The following is a 17982-nucleotide window of genomic DNA, read 5'->3' on the forward strand; positions in this document are numbered from 1 at the left end:
GGCAGTGGCATCAGGTTGAGAAAATTAACCAAGATGTCTCTCTCCCGAGCAACATTTTCCAGCTCCTGCTGGGGGATCCCAAGGTGTTCCCAAACCAGATGAGATATGTAATCCCACCAGCATGTTCTGGGTCTACCCCGGGGTCTCCTATCAAATGGACGTTGCCCAGAAACCCTCCAATGGAAGGAACCCAGGAGAGATCTGAATCCGATGCCCGAACCACCTCAACTGGCTCCTTTTGATGCGAATGAGCGGTGGATCTACTCTGAGCTCCTTGTGGATGCCGTATAATATATATGTAGAATAATAGTGTTGTAGCATTTTGACTGTATCTATTACTGCACCTACAATCAGCATATTACTAATTGCAGGAGAACAACAACAGCTCCGTGTAAGAGCTGACAGTCAATCAGAAGAGAACGCTCCCCTAAACAGTAAAGCTTTGTCCAAAAAATATGTTCTGTCTTACAAGGCCAGGCTGACAATACTCAGCTAAAACTTTACACGTTTCAGCTCAGAGATAAAATGGTTTCATCTGCTTGTGCTGTAAAAGGCAAAATCTGGCAAAGTACTGTGAAAGAAAATTGTTTACTTGAATTAGGGCACCACAAGTTTTGAAAACCTTGTCCACTTTAATGTGCTCCAATCTCAGTAAGCCTCAACATCACAGTATTTCTGTGTGGAGAAGTCCTTGAAGAGCAATTAAAACTTAGACATTTATGTTTTGGTTCTTTTTTTTTAATGAATTTATATTTTATGTGCTTTTCTTTCTTTCTGCTGCATACAGTTGTCCCTGCAGAAATAAATAAGGTTGTATTGCCAATTAAGCTCCACAACAGAAGCAAACTTTGACTTTATAATTTGTTCTATGGCAGCTGTACACGTGATGCAGGTTTACGGTATATTCAGGGGACGTTCACTGACAGTTTAGCACCAGCTGTGATGTGACATTTTATAGCAGCAACTGAAGACAGGAGGAAATGTTGTTTCAACAGTCCATCACTGCACATCAGAGAGCGACTCATATGGCTTCAGTGTTATTGCTTCTGAAGCCAACTTTTAAAGTCTCTCACACTCTGGAAGTCATTTCACCACAGTGGCTCCAGCAGTGCTCATATTTTCATGGCTATTAATACATGATTACTGCTTCAGTTATTGCTATCCTTTGGCAAGAGGAGCCACGGCAGTCTAGGTTCAGGTCAGGATACAGCTACTTTGATGAAAAGGGACCATTGTTAGCTGTGATTTGGACTCCCGCCTCAGGACCTCCTGAATTTCCCTAGAAACTTTTCAAACAATCATGTTCTAGAGCTCATTAGGGTCAAATGCAAGCCTCGGTGCATCATCACTGAAACAATGCTAATGCCACCGATAGAAATAACTTTACCCAAAATGAACACGCGGACGTTTTCTAGCATGGTTACCAGGGAATACAGGATTTTGAGGTTTGAGGAAGCGCCATGCTGAAAGCCCAGGCTGTCATTAATGTGGTAATGTTTTTCATATTTGGAAGCAGGAGACGTATACGCTGTGAAACCACATCCCTGCCCCAAACATGAGTGTGCTACTCCAGTGTCATGCTTGCTCATCATATTCCATCCGTCTGCATTAACAGGATATCTGTGCTTTTGTTGATGCTGCCTCATAAATTGAGGGGATTGTAATGGACACATAATCATTTTCCGAAGACATTAATTTTCATGTCTACTCCGCCTGGGAGCATTGAGCAGACAGTGACAGGATAATCAGAAGACTTATGAGACATTTGAAAGCACATACTAGTTGCTTTAATTAATTGACCCGAAAGCCCTTTTTAGCTTTAGCAACATTGGGCTATCCATGTTTTATTTGGAGAAATATATCATTAGTCGCATTGACAGCTCATTGGCCCACCACTATCCGTTTGGCTCATACCACATTTTGGCCCGTAAATGGCTTATGCTTATTCTCCTTTTCTTAAATGTTCTAAAATCCTTACCTGAATGACTACGAACTGTAAATTTTGTGCAGCTAAAAAAGTACATAACATGGGTTTTACAGCAATGTACAGCATCGTGTTGTTCAGCTTCCCTGTAAAATGACATTGGTCTACGTCTTATCTACAAAGAATAATGCTAATGTACTGTCAGTGTGTCCTACGTCATTGAGTCTGGGCTACCGTCAAGTTCGAGGCAGTGGCTCACTGACAAGAGAAAATTCAGAAACGACGATTGTTTTCGCCAATCATTTCTGCCAAATAGAAAATATGCACAATTGTATTTATTTTTAATTCACATTTAAAATCTATCCTGATGAATGGCCCTTCAAAGGACGGAATCTGAGCACCTCCGCTTTAGAGTGAAGAATTTAAACCATTGGGTGGATTGGATGAAATTTGGTACAGACATTTCTGACCCCCACAAGAAGAACGTTACTGACCTTGGTGATCACTTGAACTTTTTCTTTGGCACCACCAGCAGGCCACAGCTTTCATTCATCCAGTAAACTATCTCACCATCTACAGTACAAGGCACTCTCATGGTTTAGGCATTCGGATGCCAAACAAGAACCACAATGTCCCAGAGTTTGAGTCCTGCCAGTACCTTTGTTGTTTTCCTCATCCTTCTGACCATAATAAGGTTTGTGGTTAGGCTTAAAATTACCAATAATATACACAGTACATCTACATGGATTGCCAAACAGTTGTATGCAGACATTTATGAGATGAATCATAATGACTTCTGTTCCACTGACTTTTCCTCACCATGTTAACATTTGTAGCATTTGACTCAACTACTATTAGATCTCTCTAAATTTGGTACATCTGTGTTGCTTACAGCATAAAAATACTTTTTTTTGCTGGTTCCTTTGTTTTCCATCTGCAGTACACTCACCCAATTTGAGTGTTTTCAGCCCATTAAATGACTGTTATCAGTTGTCCACACTCCCATACGTATGCTGCAGACAGGGCAAACTGCAACTGCCATGTGACCTCTAATGGCTGCAGAAATTATGACGGGGGAGGAAGTCAGTTGGCGTAGTATAAAGAGTGAGAAATACTGTGTAGGGAGGAGGTCAGGGTGGGTGGATGGTTCAAACACAAGGCCTTCAGCCAGAAGACTTCTGTTCATATCCCATGTGAAAACAAAAGTCATCATTGATGTATTTCACGTATGTACGTTAGCTTTTGCAACATGTTTAACTTGCGTAACATAATTAAGTAACACGCTTATTTTAATCCAACCATCATCCTTTCCTAAATCAAACCAGTTAGTTTGGTTCCTAAACCTAACCAAACTGCAACCGTGTCACAATATTAAGCAGACGTTTATCATTGTTACCATGGCGACAAAAGGGCAGTACACCTGTCGCTGCTACTCACCCCTATACACTAAAAAATGTCGTTGATTACAGCCTACTGAGCAGACAAGGAGGTGGAGGAGGGGCCTGTAATAGACATGTCTAAAGTAGCAATGACAACTGATAGCAGCCATTTATTAGGATGATAACATTCGAAGCAAGAGATATCACAAAATTTGTATTCACCTTGTAAGCAAATACCTGCAAACCCAATGCAATTCCTTCCCATAGTCTTTAATGCAAATGAGCAAATATAAGCATGGCAAATGACTTGTAAAACTGTAGGTTCAGTGGTTCACAGGTGCTAGCATGGCTGAGCCTGAAATCACACCATTGTTCACTCATTGTCAATTCCCTGCATGATGGACACTCAACAGATCACCAAATAGTGAGCATATTTCAGAGAGTCACTTATCATCATTTCATGTCATTTTGTGTCATCATGGTCACCTGTTGTGTCGTGTAGTGGTCATTATGACATCTATAGAATGGGCTGCATTGCATTGTGGGATCGGTAGCAGACAGTACCGTACATGTACGAGACTTTTTAAATTGCACTGTCAAATTTTTGAGGACACTATTTACATATTTGGTTAATCAAACCAGCAGCCAGTAGATATAACGCACAATAGCGTTTCAATAAATAAGGAGCGATTCTGGAAACAGCCAAGTCCTATTTTTCCTTTATATAGTTTCATTGTTCCACAGCACCGTAACATGCATCTCTTTCTGTCTTAAATACTGAATTTAAACAAGATAATATAGACATAATTACTTAATAAATACAATTACATGACTGTCATTATTGTGTCTGAACTAAAAGTCGTAGATTGAATTCTGTTTGATTACCATCACTGAGGGTGTGTAAAATCACTTTTCTTTGCAGCTCTGCAAGCAAGTCAAATAGAGGGAGCACCATCTAAAGCCAGCAGTGAAAGACTTCACAGACTCCCTGTAGTTCTTTGTGCTGTGCAACTTGTAACTGAGCTAAGGAGTAAAGGTCAGGTCTCAACTGAGGAGACCTGGTACAACTGTAGAAAAATAAACAGTGGAATAGAGAGTGGGAGGCTTCTCCGGTGTGTGGCTCAAGTATGCAGGTCCACGTACCTCATCAGGTTTAAAGACCTGAGCTCTTTGCCAAGTGGAGGTGATGTGGCCTCTTCTGAGCTCCCCAAAGAGCGTCTGCTCTGGCAGAGTGTTTAGAGCGCCATAATGTTGAAGAGACACGTGAGGAAATGGCACATTCTTGACATGGTGACCTTTCCTCAACTTGGTAAGCAAGGATACAAAATGTCAACAGAGCTGAGATGTCTCAATTTCTTGATGTCTCTGGATTAAATAATAAAAAAATTGTACTTCTTTTTTACTTTTCTTAAATCAGCAAAAATATTAACATCTAAAGCACATGCTTGGCTAAAGGGAACATCTAAAGACTCAAATAAGTCTGCTTTTACACATATTTTTTAATATCTCCGATAGATGAAAGCTCTTGTAAATCGTAAATATCCATATCTATTTTCTTATTTTGCTCCTCAAAGAAAGCCTTTTAAATTTAGCTGCATGGCTGCCTTCCTTCATGTTCAGGTCATAAAAAGTGGTTTTTTTGGGTTTTTTTCAATCACTTTCCAGCTGTGATCCTGTTCCTATCCAAACACACCCAGCTGAGGTTTTTTTTTAGAAATCACACAACTCTGGAAAAGTTGACAGCGCTGTAGTTTGGCACAGATGATCAACATCAGTAATTGTGACAATTTAAATTCTCATGGAAGCTCAGCTGAGGTGAATCCACTTGAGGGGAAAAGTGGAGGTTAGAAAGTTAAAAAGCACAAATGGCCAGGAGCATTACATACTGTTCGTTGCCATTTACAGCATATATATGCTTCCAACAGAGTTTTCTAATGGGCTCATTTAAGTCACATTTGTAAATACAGTGAATAACACCAGTTGCACAGGCTGTCAGAAAAATCCACAAATCCACACAATCAGCAGAAACAATTCTGCTAAGTGTTCTGATAACGTACCCCATACTGCGAATTATGACCTTTTTTTTTTCAACTACAAATTATGTCAGTAATGGAAAACTTTGTCAATATTTGTTTTATCTAATCAAGTTTTCAGTCTGTTCATGTCACTTCAGCTAAGCTAGCACTGGAGATAGATGACACTATGCTGAACAGCCGTATCAGCAGTTTAGAGCAGAGTTTTCCAGGCGTTTTGGACCAAATACCACTCTGTGTCAATCCAGACTTTAATTAGAACTTCACACTGCACACAACAACAATTTAACCAAGTAAAAGCCTCAGACAGGCTACAGAACAACAACATAAGATGACCATTTAAAAAAAAGTCAAAGAATATATTTACTGATCGGAGTACTTGTGAAAATCCCACACAATCAGCAGTGGGAGGATCATTGAAACAGAATTGCAGCGGCTTGCAGTTTCTTCTCTTTCGCTCTGACGCGTCAGGTCCAGTGTTGTCACCCGCTTATCGACTGTTTTTGGACCTTTTATCCACTTCAAAATTACAGACATATTAAGTGGATTACTGAAATCAACGACAGAGGAGTCCGAAATCTGACTGTCATGCTAATATTAGCGGTATAATATGCCAGGCAAATGTTATTTCAAACATATTTTTAGGATTAACAGCTTATTTCGACGTCGTTGTAATGCAATTTGTTTATGTGCAATAACTGTTGTCTGTAATAAAATGAAATTACTTTCCTTTTTTTGACATGGGCCAATTGAAATGCACTTGTTAGGCCTGTCAGTAGGGTGACCACCAGGTGGAGCCTCTCGTACCACCTGTGGTACATAGACCACAGTTTGGGAAACACTGGTTTACAGTACAAGTATTGACGAAAGGAGGAGAAAATCAGTGTAGATGAAACAAATCAAGTCAATACCATTTTTTTTTAACCCATTTTAATTCCACAATCAGTAAAGCAGTACTTTCCCTTGAGCCTCAGATTGTACAACATTCCTTCCTCCAGCTGAGAACTGTCAGACTACATCCTGCACACACACTCCCACAGACACACATACAAATAGACAGACAGTCTTGCACCTGTTAGTTCACATGCCAACACCTACACACCCGGCTGCACTGATAAAACACTCCTCTGAAAACTAAAATCCACAGGATGACTAAATCATCTGCTGGACAGACAAACGAGTCATAACGAAGGTCAAACAAGGACGCTCAGCGCTGCGGGTCACAGATTCCAGATTCAGCTAGACAGCATACTAAAACAATACTTAACAGTAACGTTAAAAAAGTAACTAAAAAAAGAGACTAAATCTGCAAACTTTCTACCACGTCTGCTCGTCCACACTACTTTATTTCTTATGAATAAAGATATATTTTATTAGGTGTATGAACATCTGATAAAGATGCCAAAATCCCACTCGCTCCACTTGGCTTTATTATTTTTTTGAACACTCCATGTTAATGCCAATGTTTCAATGCCAATGTTTCCACCTCGTTCGCAGACATTCACCTCAGCTCAGGCATCGTCTCTGGTGACCTTTGTTCCACATGTCCTCTTCATCAGACCTTTTCAGTTCTGGTGGACATGGATGGCTGAGAAAAAGAAGTTGGATTTTGGACAGTGTTGCTCACATACGGTATGTGTCCTCGGGCACAGGAAGACCTTCAGGTTGGCGAGATGGCAGATCTTGCTAATTTGTTTCTGTACATGAAGGGCATAGATATTTTTTTAATTCCCAGACCCCAAGCTGAACCTTTACCACCGCCAGCCAAAGCCCTACCAAGTACCAATTCTATCTTCAACCGTCAAACGAAATCTCAAAACCAAAACAGCCATCTGAAAAGTGAGAACTGGCAGAAATGTCCCCACTCTCACGGTCCAAAACTCAAACGGGTCCTCTCAAAGATATAAATCCAAGAGCACATCCATTCAACACACACAGTGTGTCAGCCTCGAGCTTCTCAGATTTTAAGGTTATGAACAGAAAATTGTGACCTGTGATGCTATTGGGTCTGATTTTATCTGCAAACTCTAGTAATTTAATTTCTAGCTTCAATATTCTAAAGCTGCTGTATATGAATACAATACTCTCTCTGTTTTAACACGCACATACTCATGTACACACACAGGACTCATATCCAGGCTGCCTGAGGTTGTTAGAGGATGATGCACAGTAAAAACGATCAGCATGAGACAGTAAGTTCGGTTTTACTGCAAGTATTGGTCACAGCTAGCGGCCCCTGGTGTAAAAGTCTTTGCAGACTTGGACCCAAAGTGTCTCTTTACAGGTTTTTCAATGGTATAAAATTGTTTCACAATTTTGGTTGTCAATAACTGTAAAAATAGAAGCCTTGACTTGTCAGAAAACTGAACACAAAAGTTGTTTTAACTATTTAAATAAATTTGCAACACATCATTTTTAGGGTAAAGCCAATCTGGAAGCCATTGAAATCGGAGGTAAAAGATTGACTAATTAAATATATATAAACAGAACTAATGAGTTACACACACGCACAACACACACACACACACACACACACACACACACACACACACACACGCACACGCACACGCACACGCACACGCACAACACACACACGGAAGCAAAAGTGCAACTTGGCATTGTGTTCGGCACAAAGCTTGCCAACAGACATTTTAGGGATGCCAGAAACTCATTCAGGCCACCACACGGTGCCAGTTGGCCTAATAATGATAGTGTGCATCAGGAGTCACTTTGTGCTATGATGTAATATGATGAATACATGCTTTTCAGCTCAGCACTCGTTTGTTTTGCAAGCAGAAATTAATGGGAGGAAACTTTGCATGCCACAGGAAAGGTATAGTAGATCATTATCTTTCCGGGGGGGAAAAAATTGAGACATCCCATTCTCTCTGCCAAGTCAGACAGTGTGTCAGCAATACAGCTTGTCGGCATGTGTTTTACAGTCATAATGTACTTGACCTCTTAATCTTAGTCATCAATCACAGTTAAATTATGGCAGTTTTACAGAAGCTAAAAATATACATCACTGACAGTGATGGTCATGTAATACAATTCTGATGATACAAGTTTGACATAGTTCAAGTGGTCATTGTGGTGGAAGCCATAATAATGTCAAAGCGGCAGATTTATCAGAGGCTGAACAATTGCATTACGTAAAAAGAAAACTTCGCTGTCAAATAATAACAGCATAATGAACTTATCCTGAGAGGTTGAGATCCCAGAAATACACTTTTTGCTTATTTGATCAATGATATTGCTGCCATTAAATTATTTGTAAGTTGACAATGGCTTGATTTAAAAGAACAAAATCTTCAAGTTACAGGACATAAATCAACATAATTTACCATACATAGAACACAGGTGCAAAACTTCAACAGGCTATACTATGTTGCATAGCAGTGGTGTGTAAATCATAAGAGCAACTTACCATTTTTCTCCCCCAGCAGCCACATGTTGCTGCACAGTGTATCCAAACTGTGCTTGTTTCGGGCCTTTGATGATCCTGTGTTTCTTTGTGTCGATATTAAAGCAGCCGTGGAACCCTTGAAAAAGAAAAGACAGTTTTCCGTTTCAGTTATCTCTGCACTTTTAATAGATGCCTGTGCTGAATTAGACCTCAGCATCTGGCCTAAGTACAATAAACAGTCATCCTTGCTCATCCTTAAAATAATCCCAGACCTGTCTCGTGTCTCATTTGTCCCCCCCGCCCCAGCCTAAACACAGACTTCCCTCATAAGGAAACAAATATTAATCTGATAAACTGAGCTGTCTGTCAACATGACCGACACGTTTCCATCAGGCATTTGTTCGACTTCTTTGCAAAACGACCACCTACATGGCCAATGTTTTACTTCCGTAAGACGTCTTTGACAAACACCATTGTGGCTTATCTCATCCCAACGTACAAGTCGAGGCCTAAGTCTGAAACCTTTCCTTCCATATGAAGATATAAAAGAAAGACTTCACCATACTGCTTAATTAATTCTTGCAACTAAAGAAACTCAGCAGCACGTTGTATTTTCATATTGCAGTTAATGGATGGTGAAGCGTAACCTGATGTAGTCGGCAGGGTTAAAAAGTCAAGGCTGCTGTGGGACCTGATCAAAGCAAATCTGTTTTCACGAACGTGTCCTTTAAATTTTTTCTCACATCTCTCCTCAGACTTCTTACCGAGGTGGTAGCAGAAAGAAGCGAATGTCTGCTTTCAATTGAAATACCAATCAGAGAAGGTATTTTTCAGATTCTGCATGTCACCAGCTTACCCGTTATGACTGATTCATGGTGACAGCAACATTTGGCTTTTGATTTTCACTGACAGAGGAAGATCTCTGTGAGGACATGGAGGTGATGAAAGTTTACTTTTGGCAAAGTAGAAGGGGAAAAAATAATATAATCGCCCACCGCTGACTTCCTCTCGATTTGTCTCTGTCTGTTCATCTGTCTTCGACACAATCTCATGCTGACTAGTCGCCAGACCTATAGTAAGTATGTCTGTTGATTTGAGTTACTCCACTAATGTTTCAACTACTGTAAGTTCAAGGATCACTTTCACCTTTTGCACGACAGCTTATTGATATTCCAAATTCCAGAACACACCTACTCACATTTCAGAGCCAAAAACACGCATGGAAATAAAGTAGCAGGAAAGTTGAGCTACACTTGGTCCCTGAAGAGAAACAGAGGTTTGTTTTGTACGAGTTGAAGATTATTGCTTGAAGTTTAAATGTTTTCTCACAGTTTGAGCTGCGCAGCTGAGCTGAGAACACAAACCCATCTGTTTTTGAACCCACCACAAACATCCCCACTTCTTACATCTCTGTGGCTCTTGTCGGTACACTGTTGGGTTTATTCAATTCCTCGCCCTCACGCTAAAACATCCCCGCTCACAGGTCATTCCCCATCTGTGACACTCTGGGGTCATGTCAAGTCAAGTGAGCCCTTTTTTTCCCTGCCAGGTGAAACTTGGTTAAATGTAAGCCACGAGGTGGAGGGATGCTCAACAAAGCCGGACACATGTAAAACTCAAATTCAACACCGTCGGCACCAAGTGGTGGCTTGTTATGACGTGAGTGAGAAGTAAAGCTTTATGATTTTTCATTGGTTTACAGTTGCTATGGTTTCCATTGGCAGCAAACTGATACTATATACCAATGGAACAAAATTAGGATTGTGCTGGTGAGAATATTATGTACATATTTATAAAGACTATCTTTGAATTTACTTGTTCTGTTACTTCATGTTCCTGTTACTTCCAGTCTGATGTTACAATATGTACCAGCATTTTGTAAAGCTACAGCTAAGTCTTCAGTCTTTCAGAAAATGTTTGGCATTCTAGGCTAGACTAATTATAAAAAGTGTGCCACAGTATACTAGAAAGAGACAAAAAAAAAAACATGACAGAGGGACAGTAGGGAAACTCTATAGGTAATTAACTACACAGTGCCTCTCTTCAAATTCACATTTGACAGTTTCTTGTGATGTCAGAGTCCTCTTTTGATTCGAAGTTATATTCTTGGAAAATGCTTGTTTTTTTTGTGAAGTGTCAATGTGTCACTAAGTTGTTTATCTTGCGCTGAGCAAGAATTTGCTCTTGAATCACCCCAAATATTTCTCCACTTTCTCTAGACTGAGAAGAACATATCAAGGTTTTTATTACATTTGGAAAGCCCAGCCAACAACCTTTCTCCTCCCACACATCAGTGGGCCATTGTATCATTTCTGAGCTGAGAGTTATTGAAATCACTTAACATACATACATACATACATACATACATACATACATAATATCAGCTATGGGAAGTGTGGCGTGAGTGTGTTTGTTAGCAGTTGAGTGACAGATGTGTAAATGGATTGCATTAGAAAACGGATCACAGAGTACTTTGCACATCAAACTTTGTTGTAATGTGAAAGATTTGCACAGTTTTCTCAGTAAACTGCTGGTCTTTATCATTATTAAATCACGTTTCAGAATATAAACAGATGGACTTTTCCTTTGGAAACCACTTCCAGTTAGTTAGTTCCAGACAGTTAAGATATACTTAAGATTCCAGAACAAATAAAACAAAATTACACAATGGGGTAAAAGGTTCAGCGGTCTCTGAGTTTGTTCTGGTTTCTTTTCCACATTTTGCTGACTTGTATTACAACATGACAATAATTGTGTAAATGAATGCCTGCGCACCGACGGTAGCTGTGACTGGAGACAATATGTTTACAGGGTATTTATACGTCCATCCTTGACAGAATGTCTTCACATTTGCAACAAATACTCACTTGGTACTAAGGATGTAGAGACTAGATTTTGGAGGTTAAAGATCAAAGGTTAAGGTCACAGTGACCTCACATTGCACTATTCTCCTGAATACAATATCTGAGAAACCCTTTCAGGGACTGTTTTGGCACAAATGTTAACTTGGACGAGTAGAGCAACTGATTAGGTTTTGGTCGTCAGAGGTTAAAGGTCAAGGTGACTGTGACCTCATGTCCGGCCCATTGATCTGTCTTATTCTTATGAATGCCATGTCTCGAGAACACATTGTAGGAATTTCTTGAAATTTAGCACAAACATTCACTTAGACTCAAGGATGAACTGATAAGATTTTGGTAGTCAAAGGTCACTGTGACTTCCCATCCGTCCCATGCTCGTGAATGCAGTAGCTGTAACTGTGTGTGTTTTATTGCATCAACAGGTAAAATAATACAAATTTACAGGTAACTCATAACAGCATATCTATATAATAATACTATGCCAGATTACCATAAATAATCTAGAAATACAGTGTGGAGCATCAACTCAGCTTTAGTTTGTCTAACAGCAGACAAATGACAACAAAGTGCAGCTGTTTGCAATTTGATAAGCAGATGAGAAGTTACATGTTAAGCAGCTGTATTCCTTTACTAAAAATGCTGCTCCATCAGTATTCTTTAGAGAGTGTCTAAACAAACTTGAAAACAACTATACATTTCCTCTGTTCCTTAGAAAGTATCTGTAAACCTGGGACCAACACTGAGGGGACTGCAAGCAGTATCAAAACCATCAAGACCACAATTTAAACAGGCACTATGTGAGTGGATTGCCAACTGCAGAATGAATAAGTCATTGACTTTTCTTCTGTCAAGTGACCACAAGTATATCACACCTTGACTGGCATGACCATAGAGCATTTGTTCTGTTTCATGAAAACCTCCATTAATATAAATGGCCATCTCTGCCATGCAGACTCTCCATGTAAATATTGACTCATTCTCCACGTTGCTCATTTCCTGTTGTATGAATGGTTCACATGTTCAGCTGGTCGTTCATCCTTACGCTCAAACATCCTCCTTAAATTTCTGTTTATGTAGAGACATAAAAGGGCTGACTGAAAATAGATTGTTGGAAACAGATAGGTGTATCAAAAATAAATGAAAATCAGTCAGAAACTTTTGACTGTGTGCTGCAGAATAAATCAATGGAGGGCCATGGGCTGCATCGTTTGAGGCCGGCCATTGTATGGGGCACAGAAATGGTAACAGTGTGTTAGCTGATTTAGTGGTAGGTTGGCTTTTATGAGTTGAAAATATTAGTAATAATATTAATGACAAAAGCTAATAATAACTTTGTTTAGCAAGAAAGGGAGAAACGTGTCAGAGTGAAAGCATGAGAATGGAGGTTATGCAGTTTCCATTTCAAGCTACGAACGTGGCATAGCAATTTAATATTCTCAGTTATATCAGCGGCTTCTAACGTAAGGACGGACTCTTGCTGGGTTTCCTGTGTACCGGCTTCCGTGCCCAGATAAATAAACCTCAGGCCGGTGGCTGCCGGTGCGACCTACATTAGTCCGCTGCTGCCTTTGGCTCAACACCAAGCCGCTGGAGCTCCACCGCAGACCCATCGACACTGAGCAGCCGTGCGGGTGCAGCGTGCAAACTGCTGGCTTGGAGACATCCTCATGTCAGACATGATGGTTCATCATCAGGTCTGATGTGTATGTGAGCGTGTAGACACTGCATCTGGCTGGTGTTACCGGACCAATAGCATGAGCATTAACAAATATGGGGCTTGACACAAAAACAAATCACAGAAGCAGCAGAATGTAATGATTTTCCATTGATCCATTCTGGGTTTCCATTCCAATGATTTTCTCTGGAAAGATACAGAACTTCACAGTGGACAATATACTTTCAAACATTTTGGCACCTTATATCACTACCACCATTAGGCCAAAGTAAATACTCTGGGAGGCACGGGGTATCGAAAAACAGATGTTCCTAGTGCACAACAGCCAACTGGGCACTGCTTAACAAGCTGTTAACCCTCTGAGCCAACAAAAAGCCCTCTAGGGATTCAGACTAAGTCTCCGTGGCAGCACAATACAGGATATGTACCAACAGCTATCACACACAACTACATTGCACTGTCAGAGCTGGTCAGCAGTAAGTATGTTATTACTGAGGTAGAGCAGTAATTGCTTTTGGCCAGTGAAACACTAACTAACTGAAACAGTAAAACTTCAACAGACTATAAATTCAAATATAGTTAGACAAAACTACTCCTGATTAATGAGTAAACAATCAGAGTAATTTAAACAGTAAACTGCTTTCATGATTCATTTGGATGAGACATTAACTACCCCTGGAAGATCTGTTGCCAACAACACATTTAGTTTCAGTAAATGCTACAAACAGTACTTTTTTCCAGGTTAAAAAAATTAAGATTTGGACACAAGAAGATCCAAAATACAAATATACAGTTTGGTTTAGTTACACTACTTTCATTACTTACATTAGCTGCAAAAAAACAGTCTTCTTCAGTTAAGAAAGAAATGACATGGAAGTGACCATGATTGGCAATTGACCCAAAACATAGATTAAAGTTCAAAGTCCTCTAATGGCTGCAGGAATCATCAGCCCTCTCCATTAATAGCAAAGTTTGAAATTAGGCAACAGAGCAGCAACAGAGTCTGCTGAGGGAGGAGGTCAGGGTGGTTAGAGGGTTTAACAAAACATTTGACAAAAAAAAAAAAATCATATTTAAAAGGAGAAAAATAGCAGTCTGTCTGCCTGTTCTGGAGTTCTTCTTGCTCTTGGTGGCAACATCTGTAAATGCACCAGTAAAGAACAATAAATTGGGTAACATTCCGGAAACGCTTCATACGCTATCAATCGACTCTGTGATTAAACAGAGGTAAGCAAGAGTTATACTGACTGCAAAAAATCTTGAGGGTGGATGATGATGTAGCTTTAAGTTTCCTTTGGGAAGTGGCCATGATTGCTAGCATGCACTTTGAAGTTCAATAATGATCTTGGCCTCTACTGTGTGTTTATTATCAGAACACCTCCTGGAGTATTGTTTACTTCAGCCAGTCAGAATCTGGCACACTGTAAGTTATGCCTAAATAAAACAAACATTTTGTATTTCTCAGGGCCTCCAATCATAGTTATGAGTTTGTCAGTAGTTGATTATCTTTGTAGAGAAGTCAAAATAGGAACTTTCTAAAACAGATTGATGGTCCCGGCATGCTGTGGCCACATTGAATGTCAATTAAAAGTAGGACATTCTAAGCTCACGAGACATTTTTTTTAACTGCAAATGATACCAGCAGTGTCCATGTCATATAGAAGTGTCATGCGTCTAGATGAAATAGCTTTCCTCAAACTTATCAGCATGGGACCGCTGCTCCAAAAGTCCCAGGAGTCCACAGACAGTAGGCTAAAAAGCAGCCTCCTTCTTATGCGCTTGCCAAAACATCTCCCACCAGAGCCAGCATCGAGCCTTTCTCCGCAGACTCCAGCTACAAGGTCAAAGTCCCTCAACTGTGGCGTCAGTCCAAAACTTTGTTCCAACAAATTCCAAAATCAAACCAAATATTTACAATAGAGATTTCCTCTCCTCCACTCTTTAGTGTTGTGTTATTTACCTAAAGTCTAAATTGAACATTGATCCATTTCTTCTTCCAAAATTACAGTCCAGTAGACCTCAGAGTTTAGTTCTACAGCCTCACCGAAAAGCAGTGAATAACGCATCATTGTTTCAAAGAAAGACGGCATACCATAACGTATGCGACCGTGGTGACAACATGCCGTATTTCATGTGGTTGCAGTTCACGGTATACTGAGCAGTAAACCAAACATTACAGAGATATCTGCTGGAGCACTGCATCAGGTCGAAGGTATCACAGTGCTTTTAAATGGTGCAGTATATTTAATTGTCTTCACTGGTAGCTATGTATTCATCTATGTGACTCATGTTAATTGTTCGAGTTTGAAAAATACATGCATGTGTTTTTGATCCCTTTTATTCACTCTCTGTCAGTCTGTTTCTTTCATCCTGTTTAGATGTGTTGCTGTTAGTGATTTCACTGGCAATTGACCACATTTCTGGCTCGGCATCAACAACTCTGCAGCCGCTGGAAACTTGACTATGAAAAGATAGCGTCAACCTTCATCTGAGAGAACATGCCTGCTTCCAATGGGACACATAGAGCACCTCTGTGGACCTTAGGGGGACCGCATATCCTTCAGTAAAGTCACTGAGCTCTGCCTTCCTGCCTCTTACTATGATACAGGGTCAAGATATCAGCCACACCAACAGCCATTCATTCATGTAAAATATTACTGTTCCAGCACAGAATATATATGCATGTTTGGAGTGGAAAATTAAATATTAAAATACTAACAAAATGTAGGTTTTTTAAAAAAAACAAACTTTTAAAGCAACATGCTCAAAGTTTCCAGTTGCTGTTGGAACAAGTCAAAGTATAACTAACAATTAGAGCGCCAGCATTATACTGCATATGCAAGAGGAAAGAAAAGTTAGGATACCACACGCATGTCAAGTTGCATACAGTATATACACACTCACCCAACTGCTGGCTGCAGATCCAGAGCAGGAGGAAGCAGTAGTACTCCATATGTTTGCTGGCGCAAGCGTGCATGTGATGTTTGGTGTGTGTTTGTGTGTGTGTGTGTGTGTGTGTGTGTGTGTGTGTGTGTGTGTGTGTGTGTGTGCGTGCGTGCGTGCGTGCGTGTGTGTGTGTGCGTGCGTGTGTGTGTGTGTGAGTGGTGACTGCTGCGAGTGTGTATGTGGGGGGCTGAGGCAGCAGAGACCCAGTGGCAGGCGCAGTTAAAAGATCCCACTCTGATTGACTCCAAGTCCAAGTTAAAGCGTGGCCTATATCTTGGGGAAGTAGGAGGGGACTGTAGGAGGAGAAGGAGGTCCGCTCCGACACAGCATGCAGGAATACTCCATCTCTCTCCCACACTCATTCAGCTCACTTTGACTGGCTTCATACTCTCTAACAACACATTTTTTGGCCAAGTTTGTTTGTCGTGGACACTTTGGTAAGGGATATTTAAGATGACAAACATTTAAAGGGAAAGAAGCTTTAAGCTGTTTTGTTGTGAACAAGTCAAATATTTCCCCTTTTTCAATTAAAAAAAAAAAAAAGATTGAAAAATGTGATTAAGATCAAATACATTGGTAAATATTCCAATATATAAATAATTAAAGCCTGAAAGGCAGACTCACGTCTTTTGACTGAGTAGGGAACATTAAAACAACATATAGAATACATAACGAAACAAGGATATGAAATACATTGTCGACATCACTACAATTTCAAAATGTATTTGAAACTGTCTAATAGTAAATGTAAAAAAAACATACAGTAAATCAGAAGCCCCATAGACCATTTCTTTTCTCATTACAAACCTAAGTCGTCTTCTTTCAGACTCAAGCTATGCACCACAAATGCTACCATCATGACACTACCACAAACTAACCAGTGTATTAACAGTGGAACGTAAATGCGTGGTTTGTATGTTACCTCATATCCCTGCGGCTGAACCATCCAGGTCTGACTACAGAGTGTATAATGACCCTGTTTACGTAATAAGACATAGTTTGTGAACATTAGCTCTCCTGAAATCAATTTGTGGTCACCTAGTCGATCTCCACTTCACTACTTCACCACTGCATGTCACATAAATGCACATCTTTTCCTTACACAGGTCTCATTTTCACCTCGGTTTGGAAAATGTTTTTATACTGGCAATGATGGAAGACTCTTTTATGAATCAAATATGAATTAACACCTGGTTTTTTTTGTAGATGGTATCGTTTATATAAAGCAGGGTTCTAAAGTCACATTTGTTGCAAATGTTCCAAAGTTTGTGGCCAAAAATGTGTTTGAAAAGAGTGAAATACGGAATTCCAATGTGAAATTTACTTACTAAGGTTGAAAAGGAGTCATTTTATGTACGCGAGCAGGCCACTCAAGTATAGGCCACCAGTGGTAAATGCTATGGCTCACTGACACTGATGAGATTCACTCATATGTAATTGTAGCAAATGTTATGGTAGCTATCAAAGTTTGGTAACAAATGACAAGGCATTTTTTGATAGTATATAGTACCAAAGCAATTCAGTTGGCACCATAAAAGTTTCAAAGCTGAGTACCCAGCTCTAGTGGGTAATGTGAAAAGCTACTTGAATTGTTAAGTGATCTACAGTACAGACGTTTTATATTTTTAAGTGGCAAAATGACAAGATACTACAGGTTAATAGTAAAATATAGTGCAAGCAAGAGGTGAGGTTAACCCAGAGTGATGAATTAATGATTTAGGGATCTTTCAACAAGTGTCTCGTATACACTGTCCTGAT

At 40.0% G+C, this 17982-nt stretch overlaps 1 protein-coding gene across 1 annotated transcript in view; it reads right to left on the bottom strand.

The window, feature by feature from the left end:
* itga11a (integrin, alpha 11a) overlaps positions 1-17982 on the bottom strand; it is a 62673-nt gene that overhangs the window by 32785 nt on the left and 11906 nt on the right. The window contains exon 2 of the mRNA XM_069165743.1: positions 8764-8878. Within this exon, the coding sequence (XP_069021844.1) occupies positions 8764-8878 (115 nt within the window). The remainder of the gene's footprint in view (positions 1-8763; positions 8879-17982) is intronic.

The sequence above is a fragment of the Embiotoca jacksoni genome, unplaced genomic scaffold (assembly GCF_022577435.1).
Source record: "Embiotoca jacksoni isolate LCO1_2020_lvr unplaced genomic scaffold, fEmbJac1.0.p SCAF_35, whole genome shotgun sequence".
NCBI classification, from domain to species: domain Eukaryota; kingdom Metazoa; phylum Chordata; class Actinopteri; family Embiotocidae; genus Embiotoca; species Embiotoca jacksoni.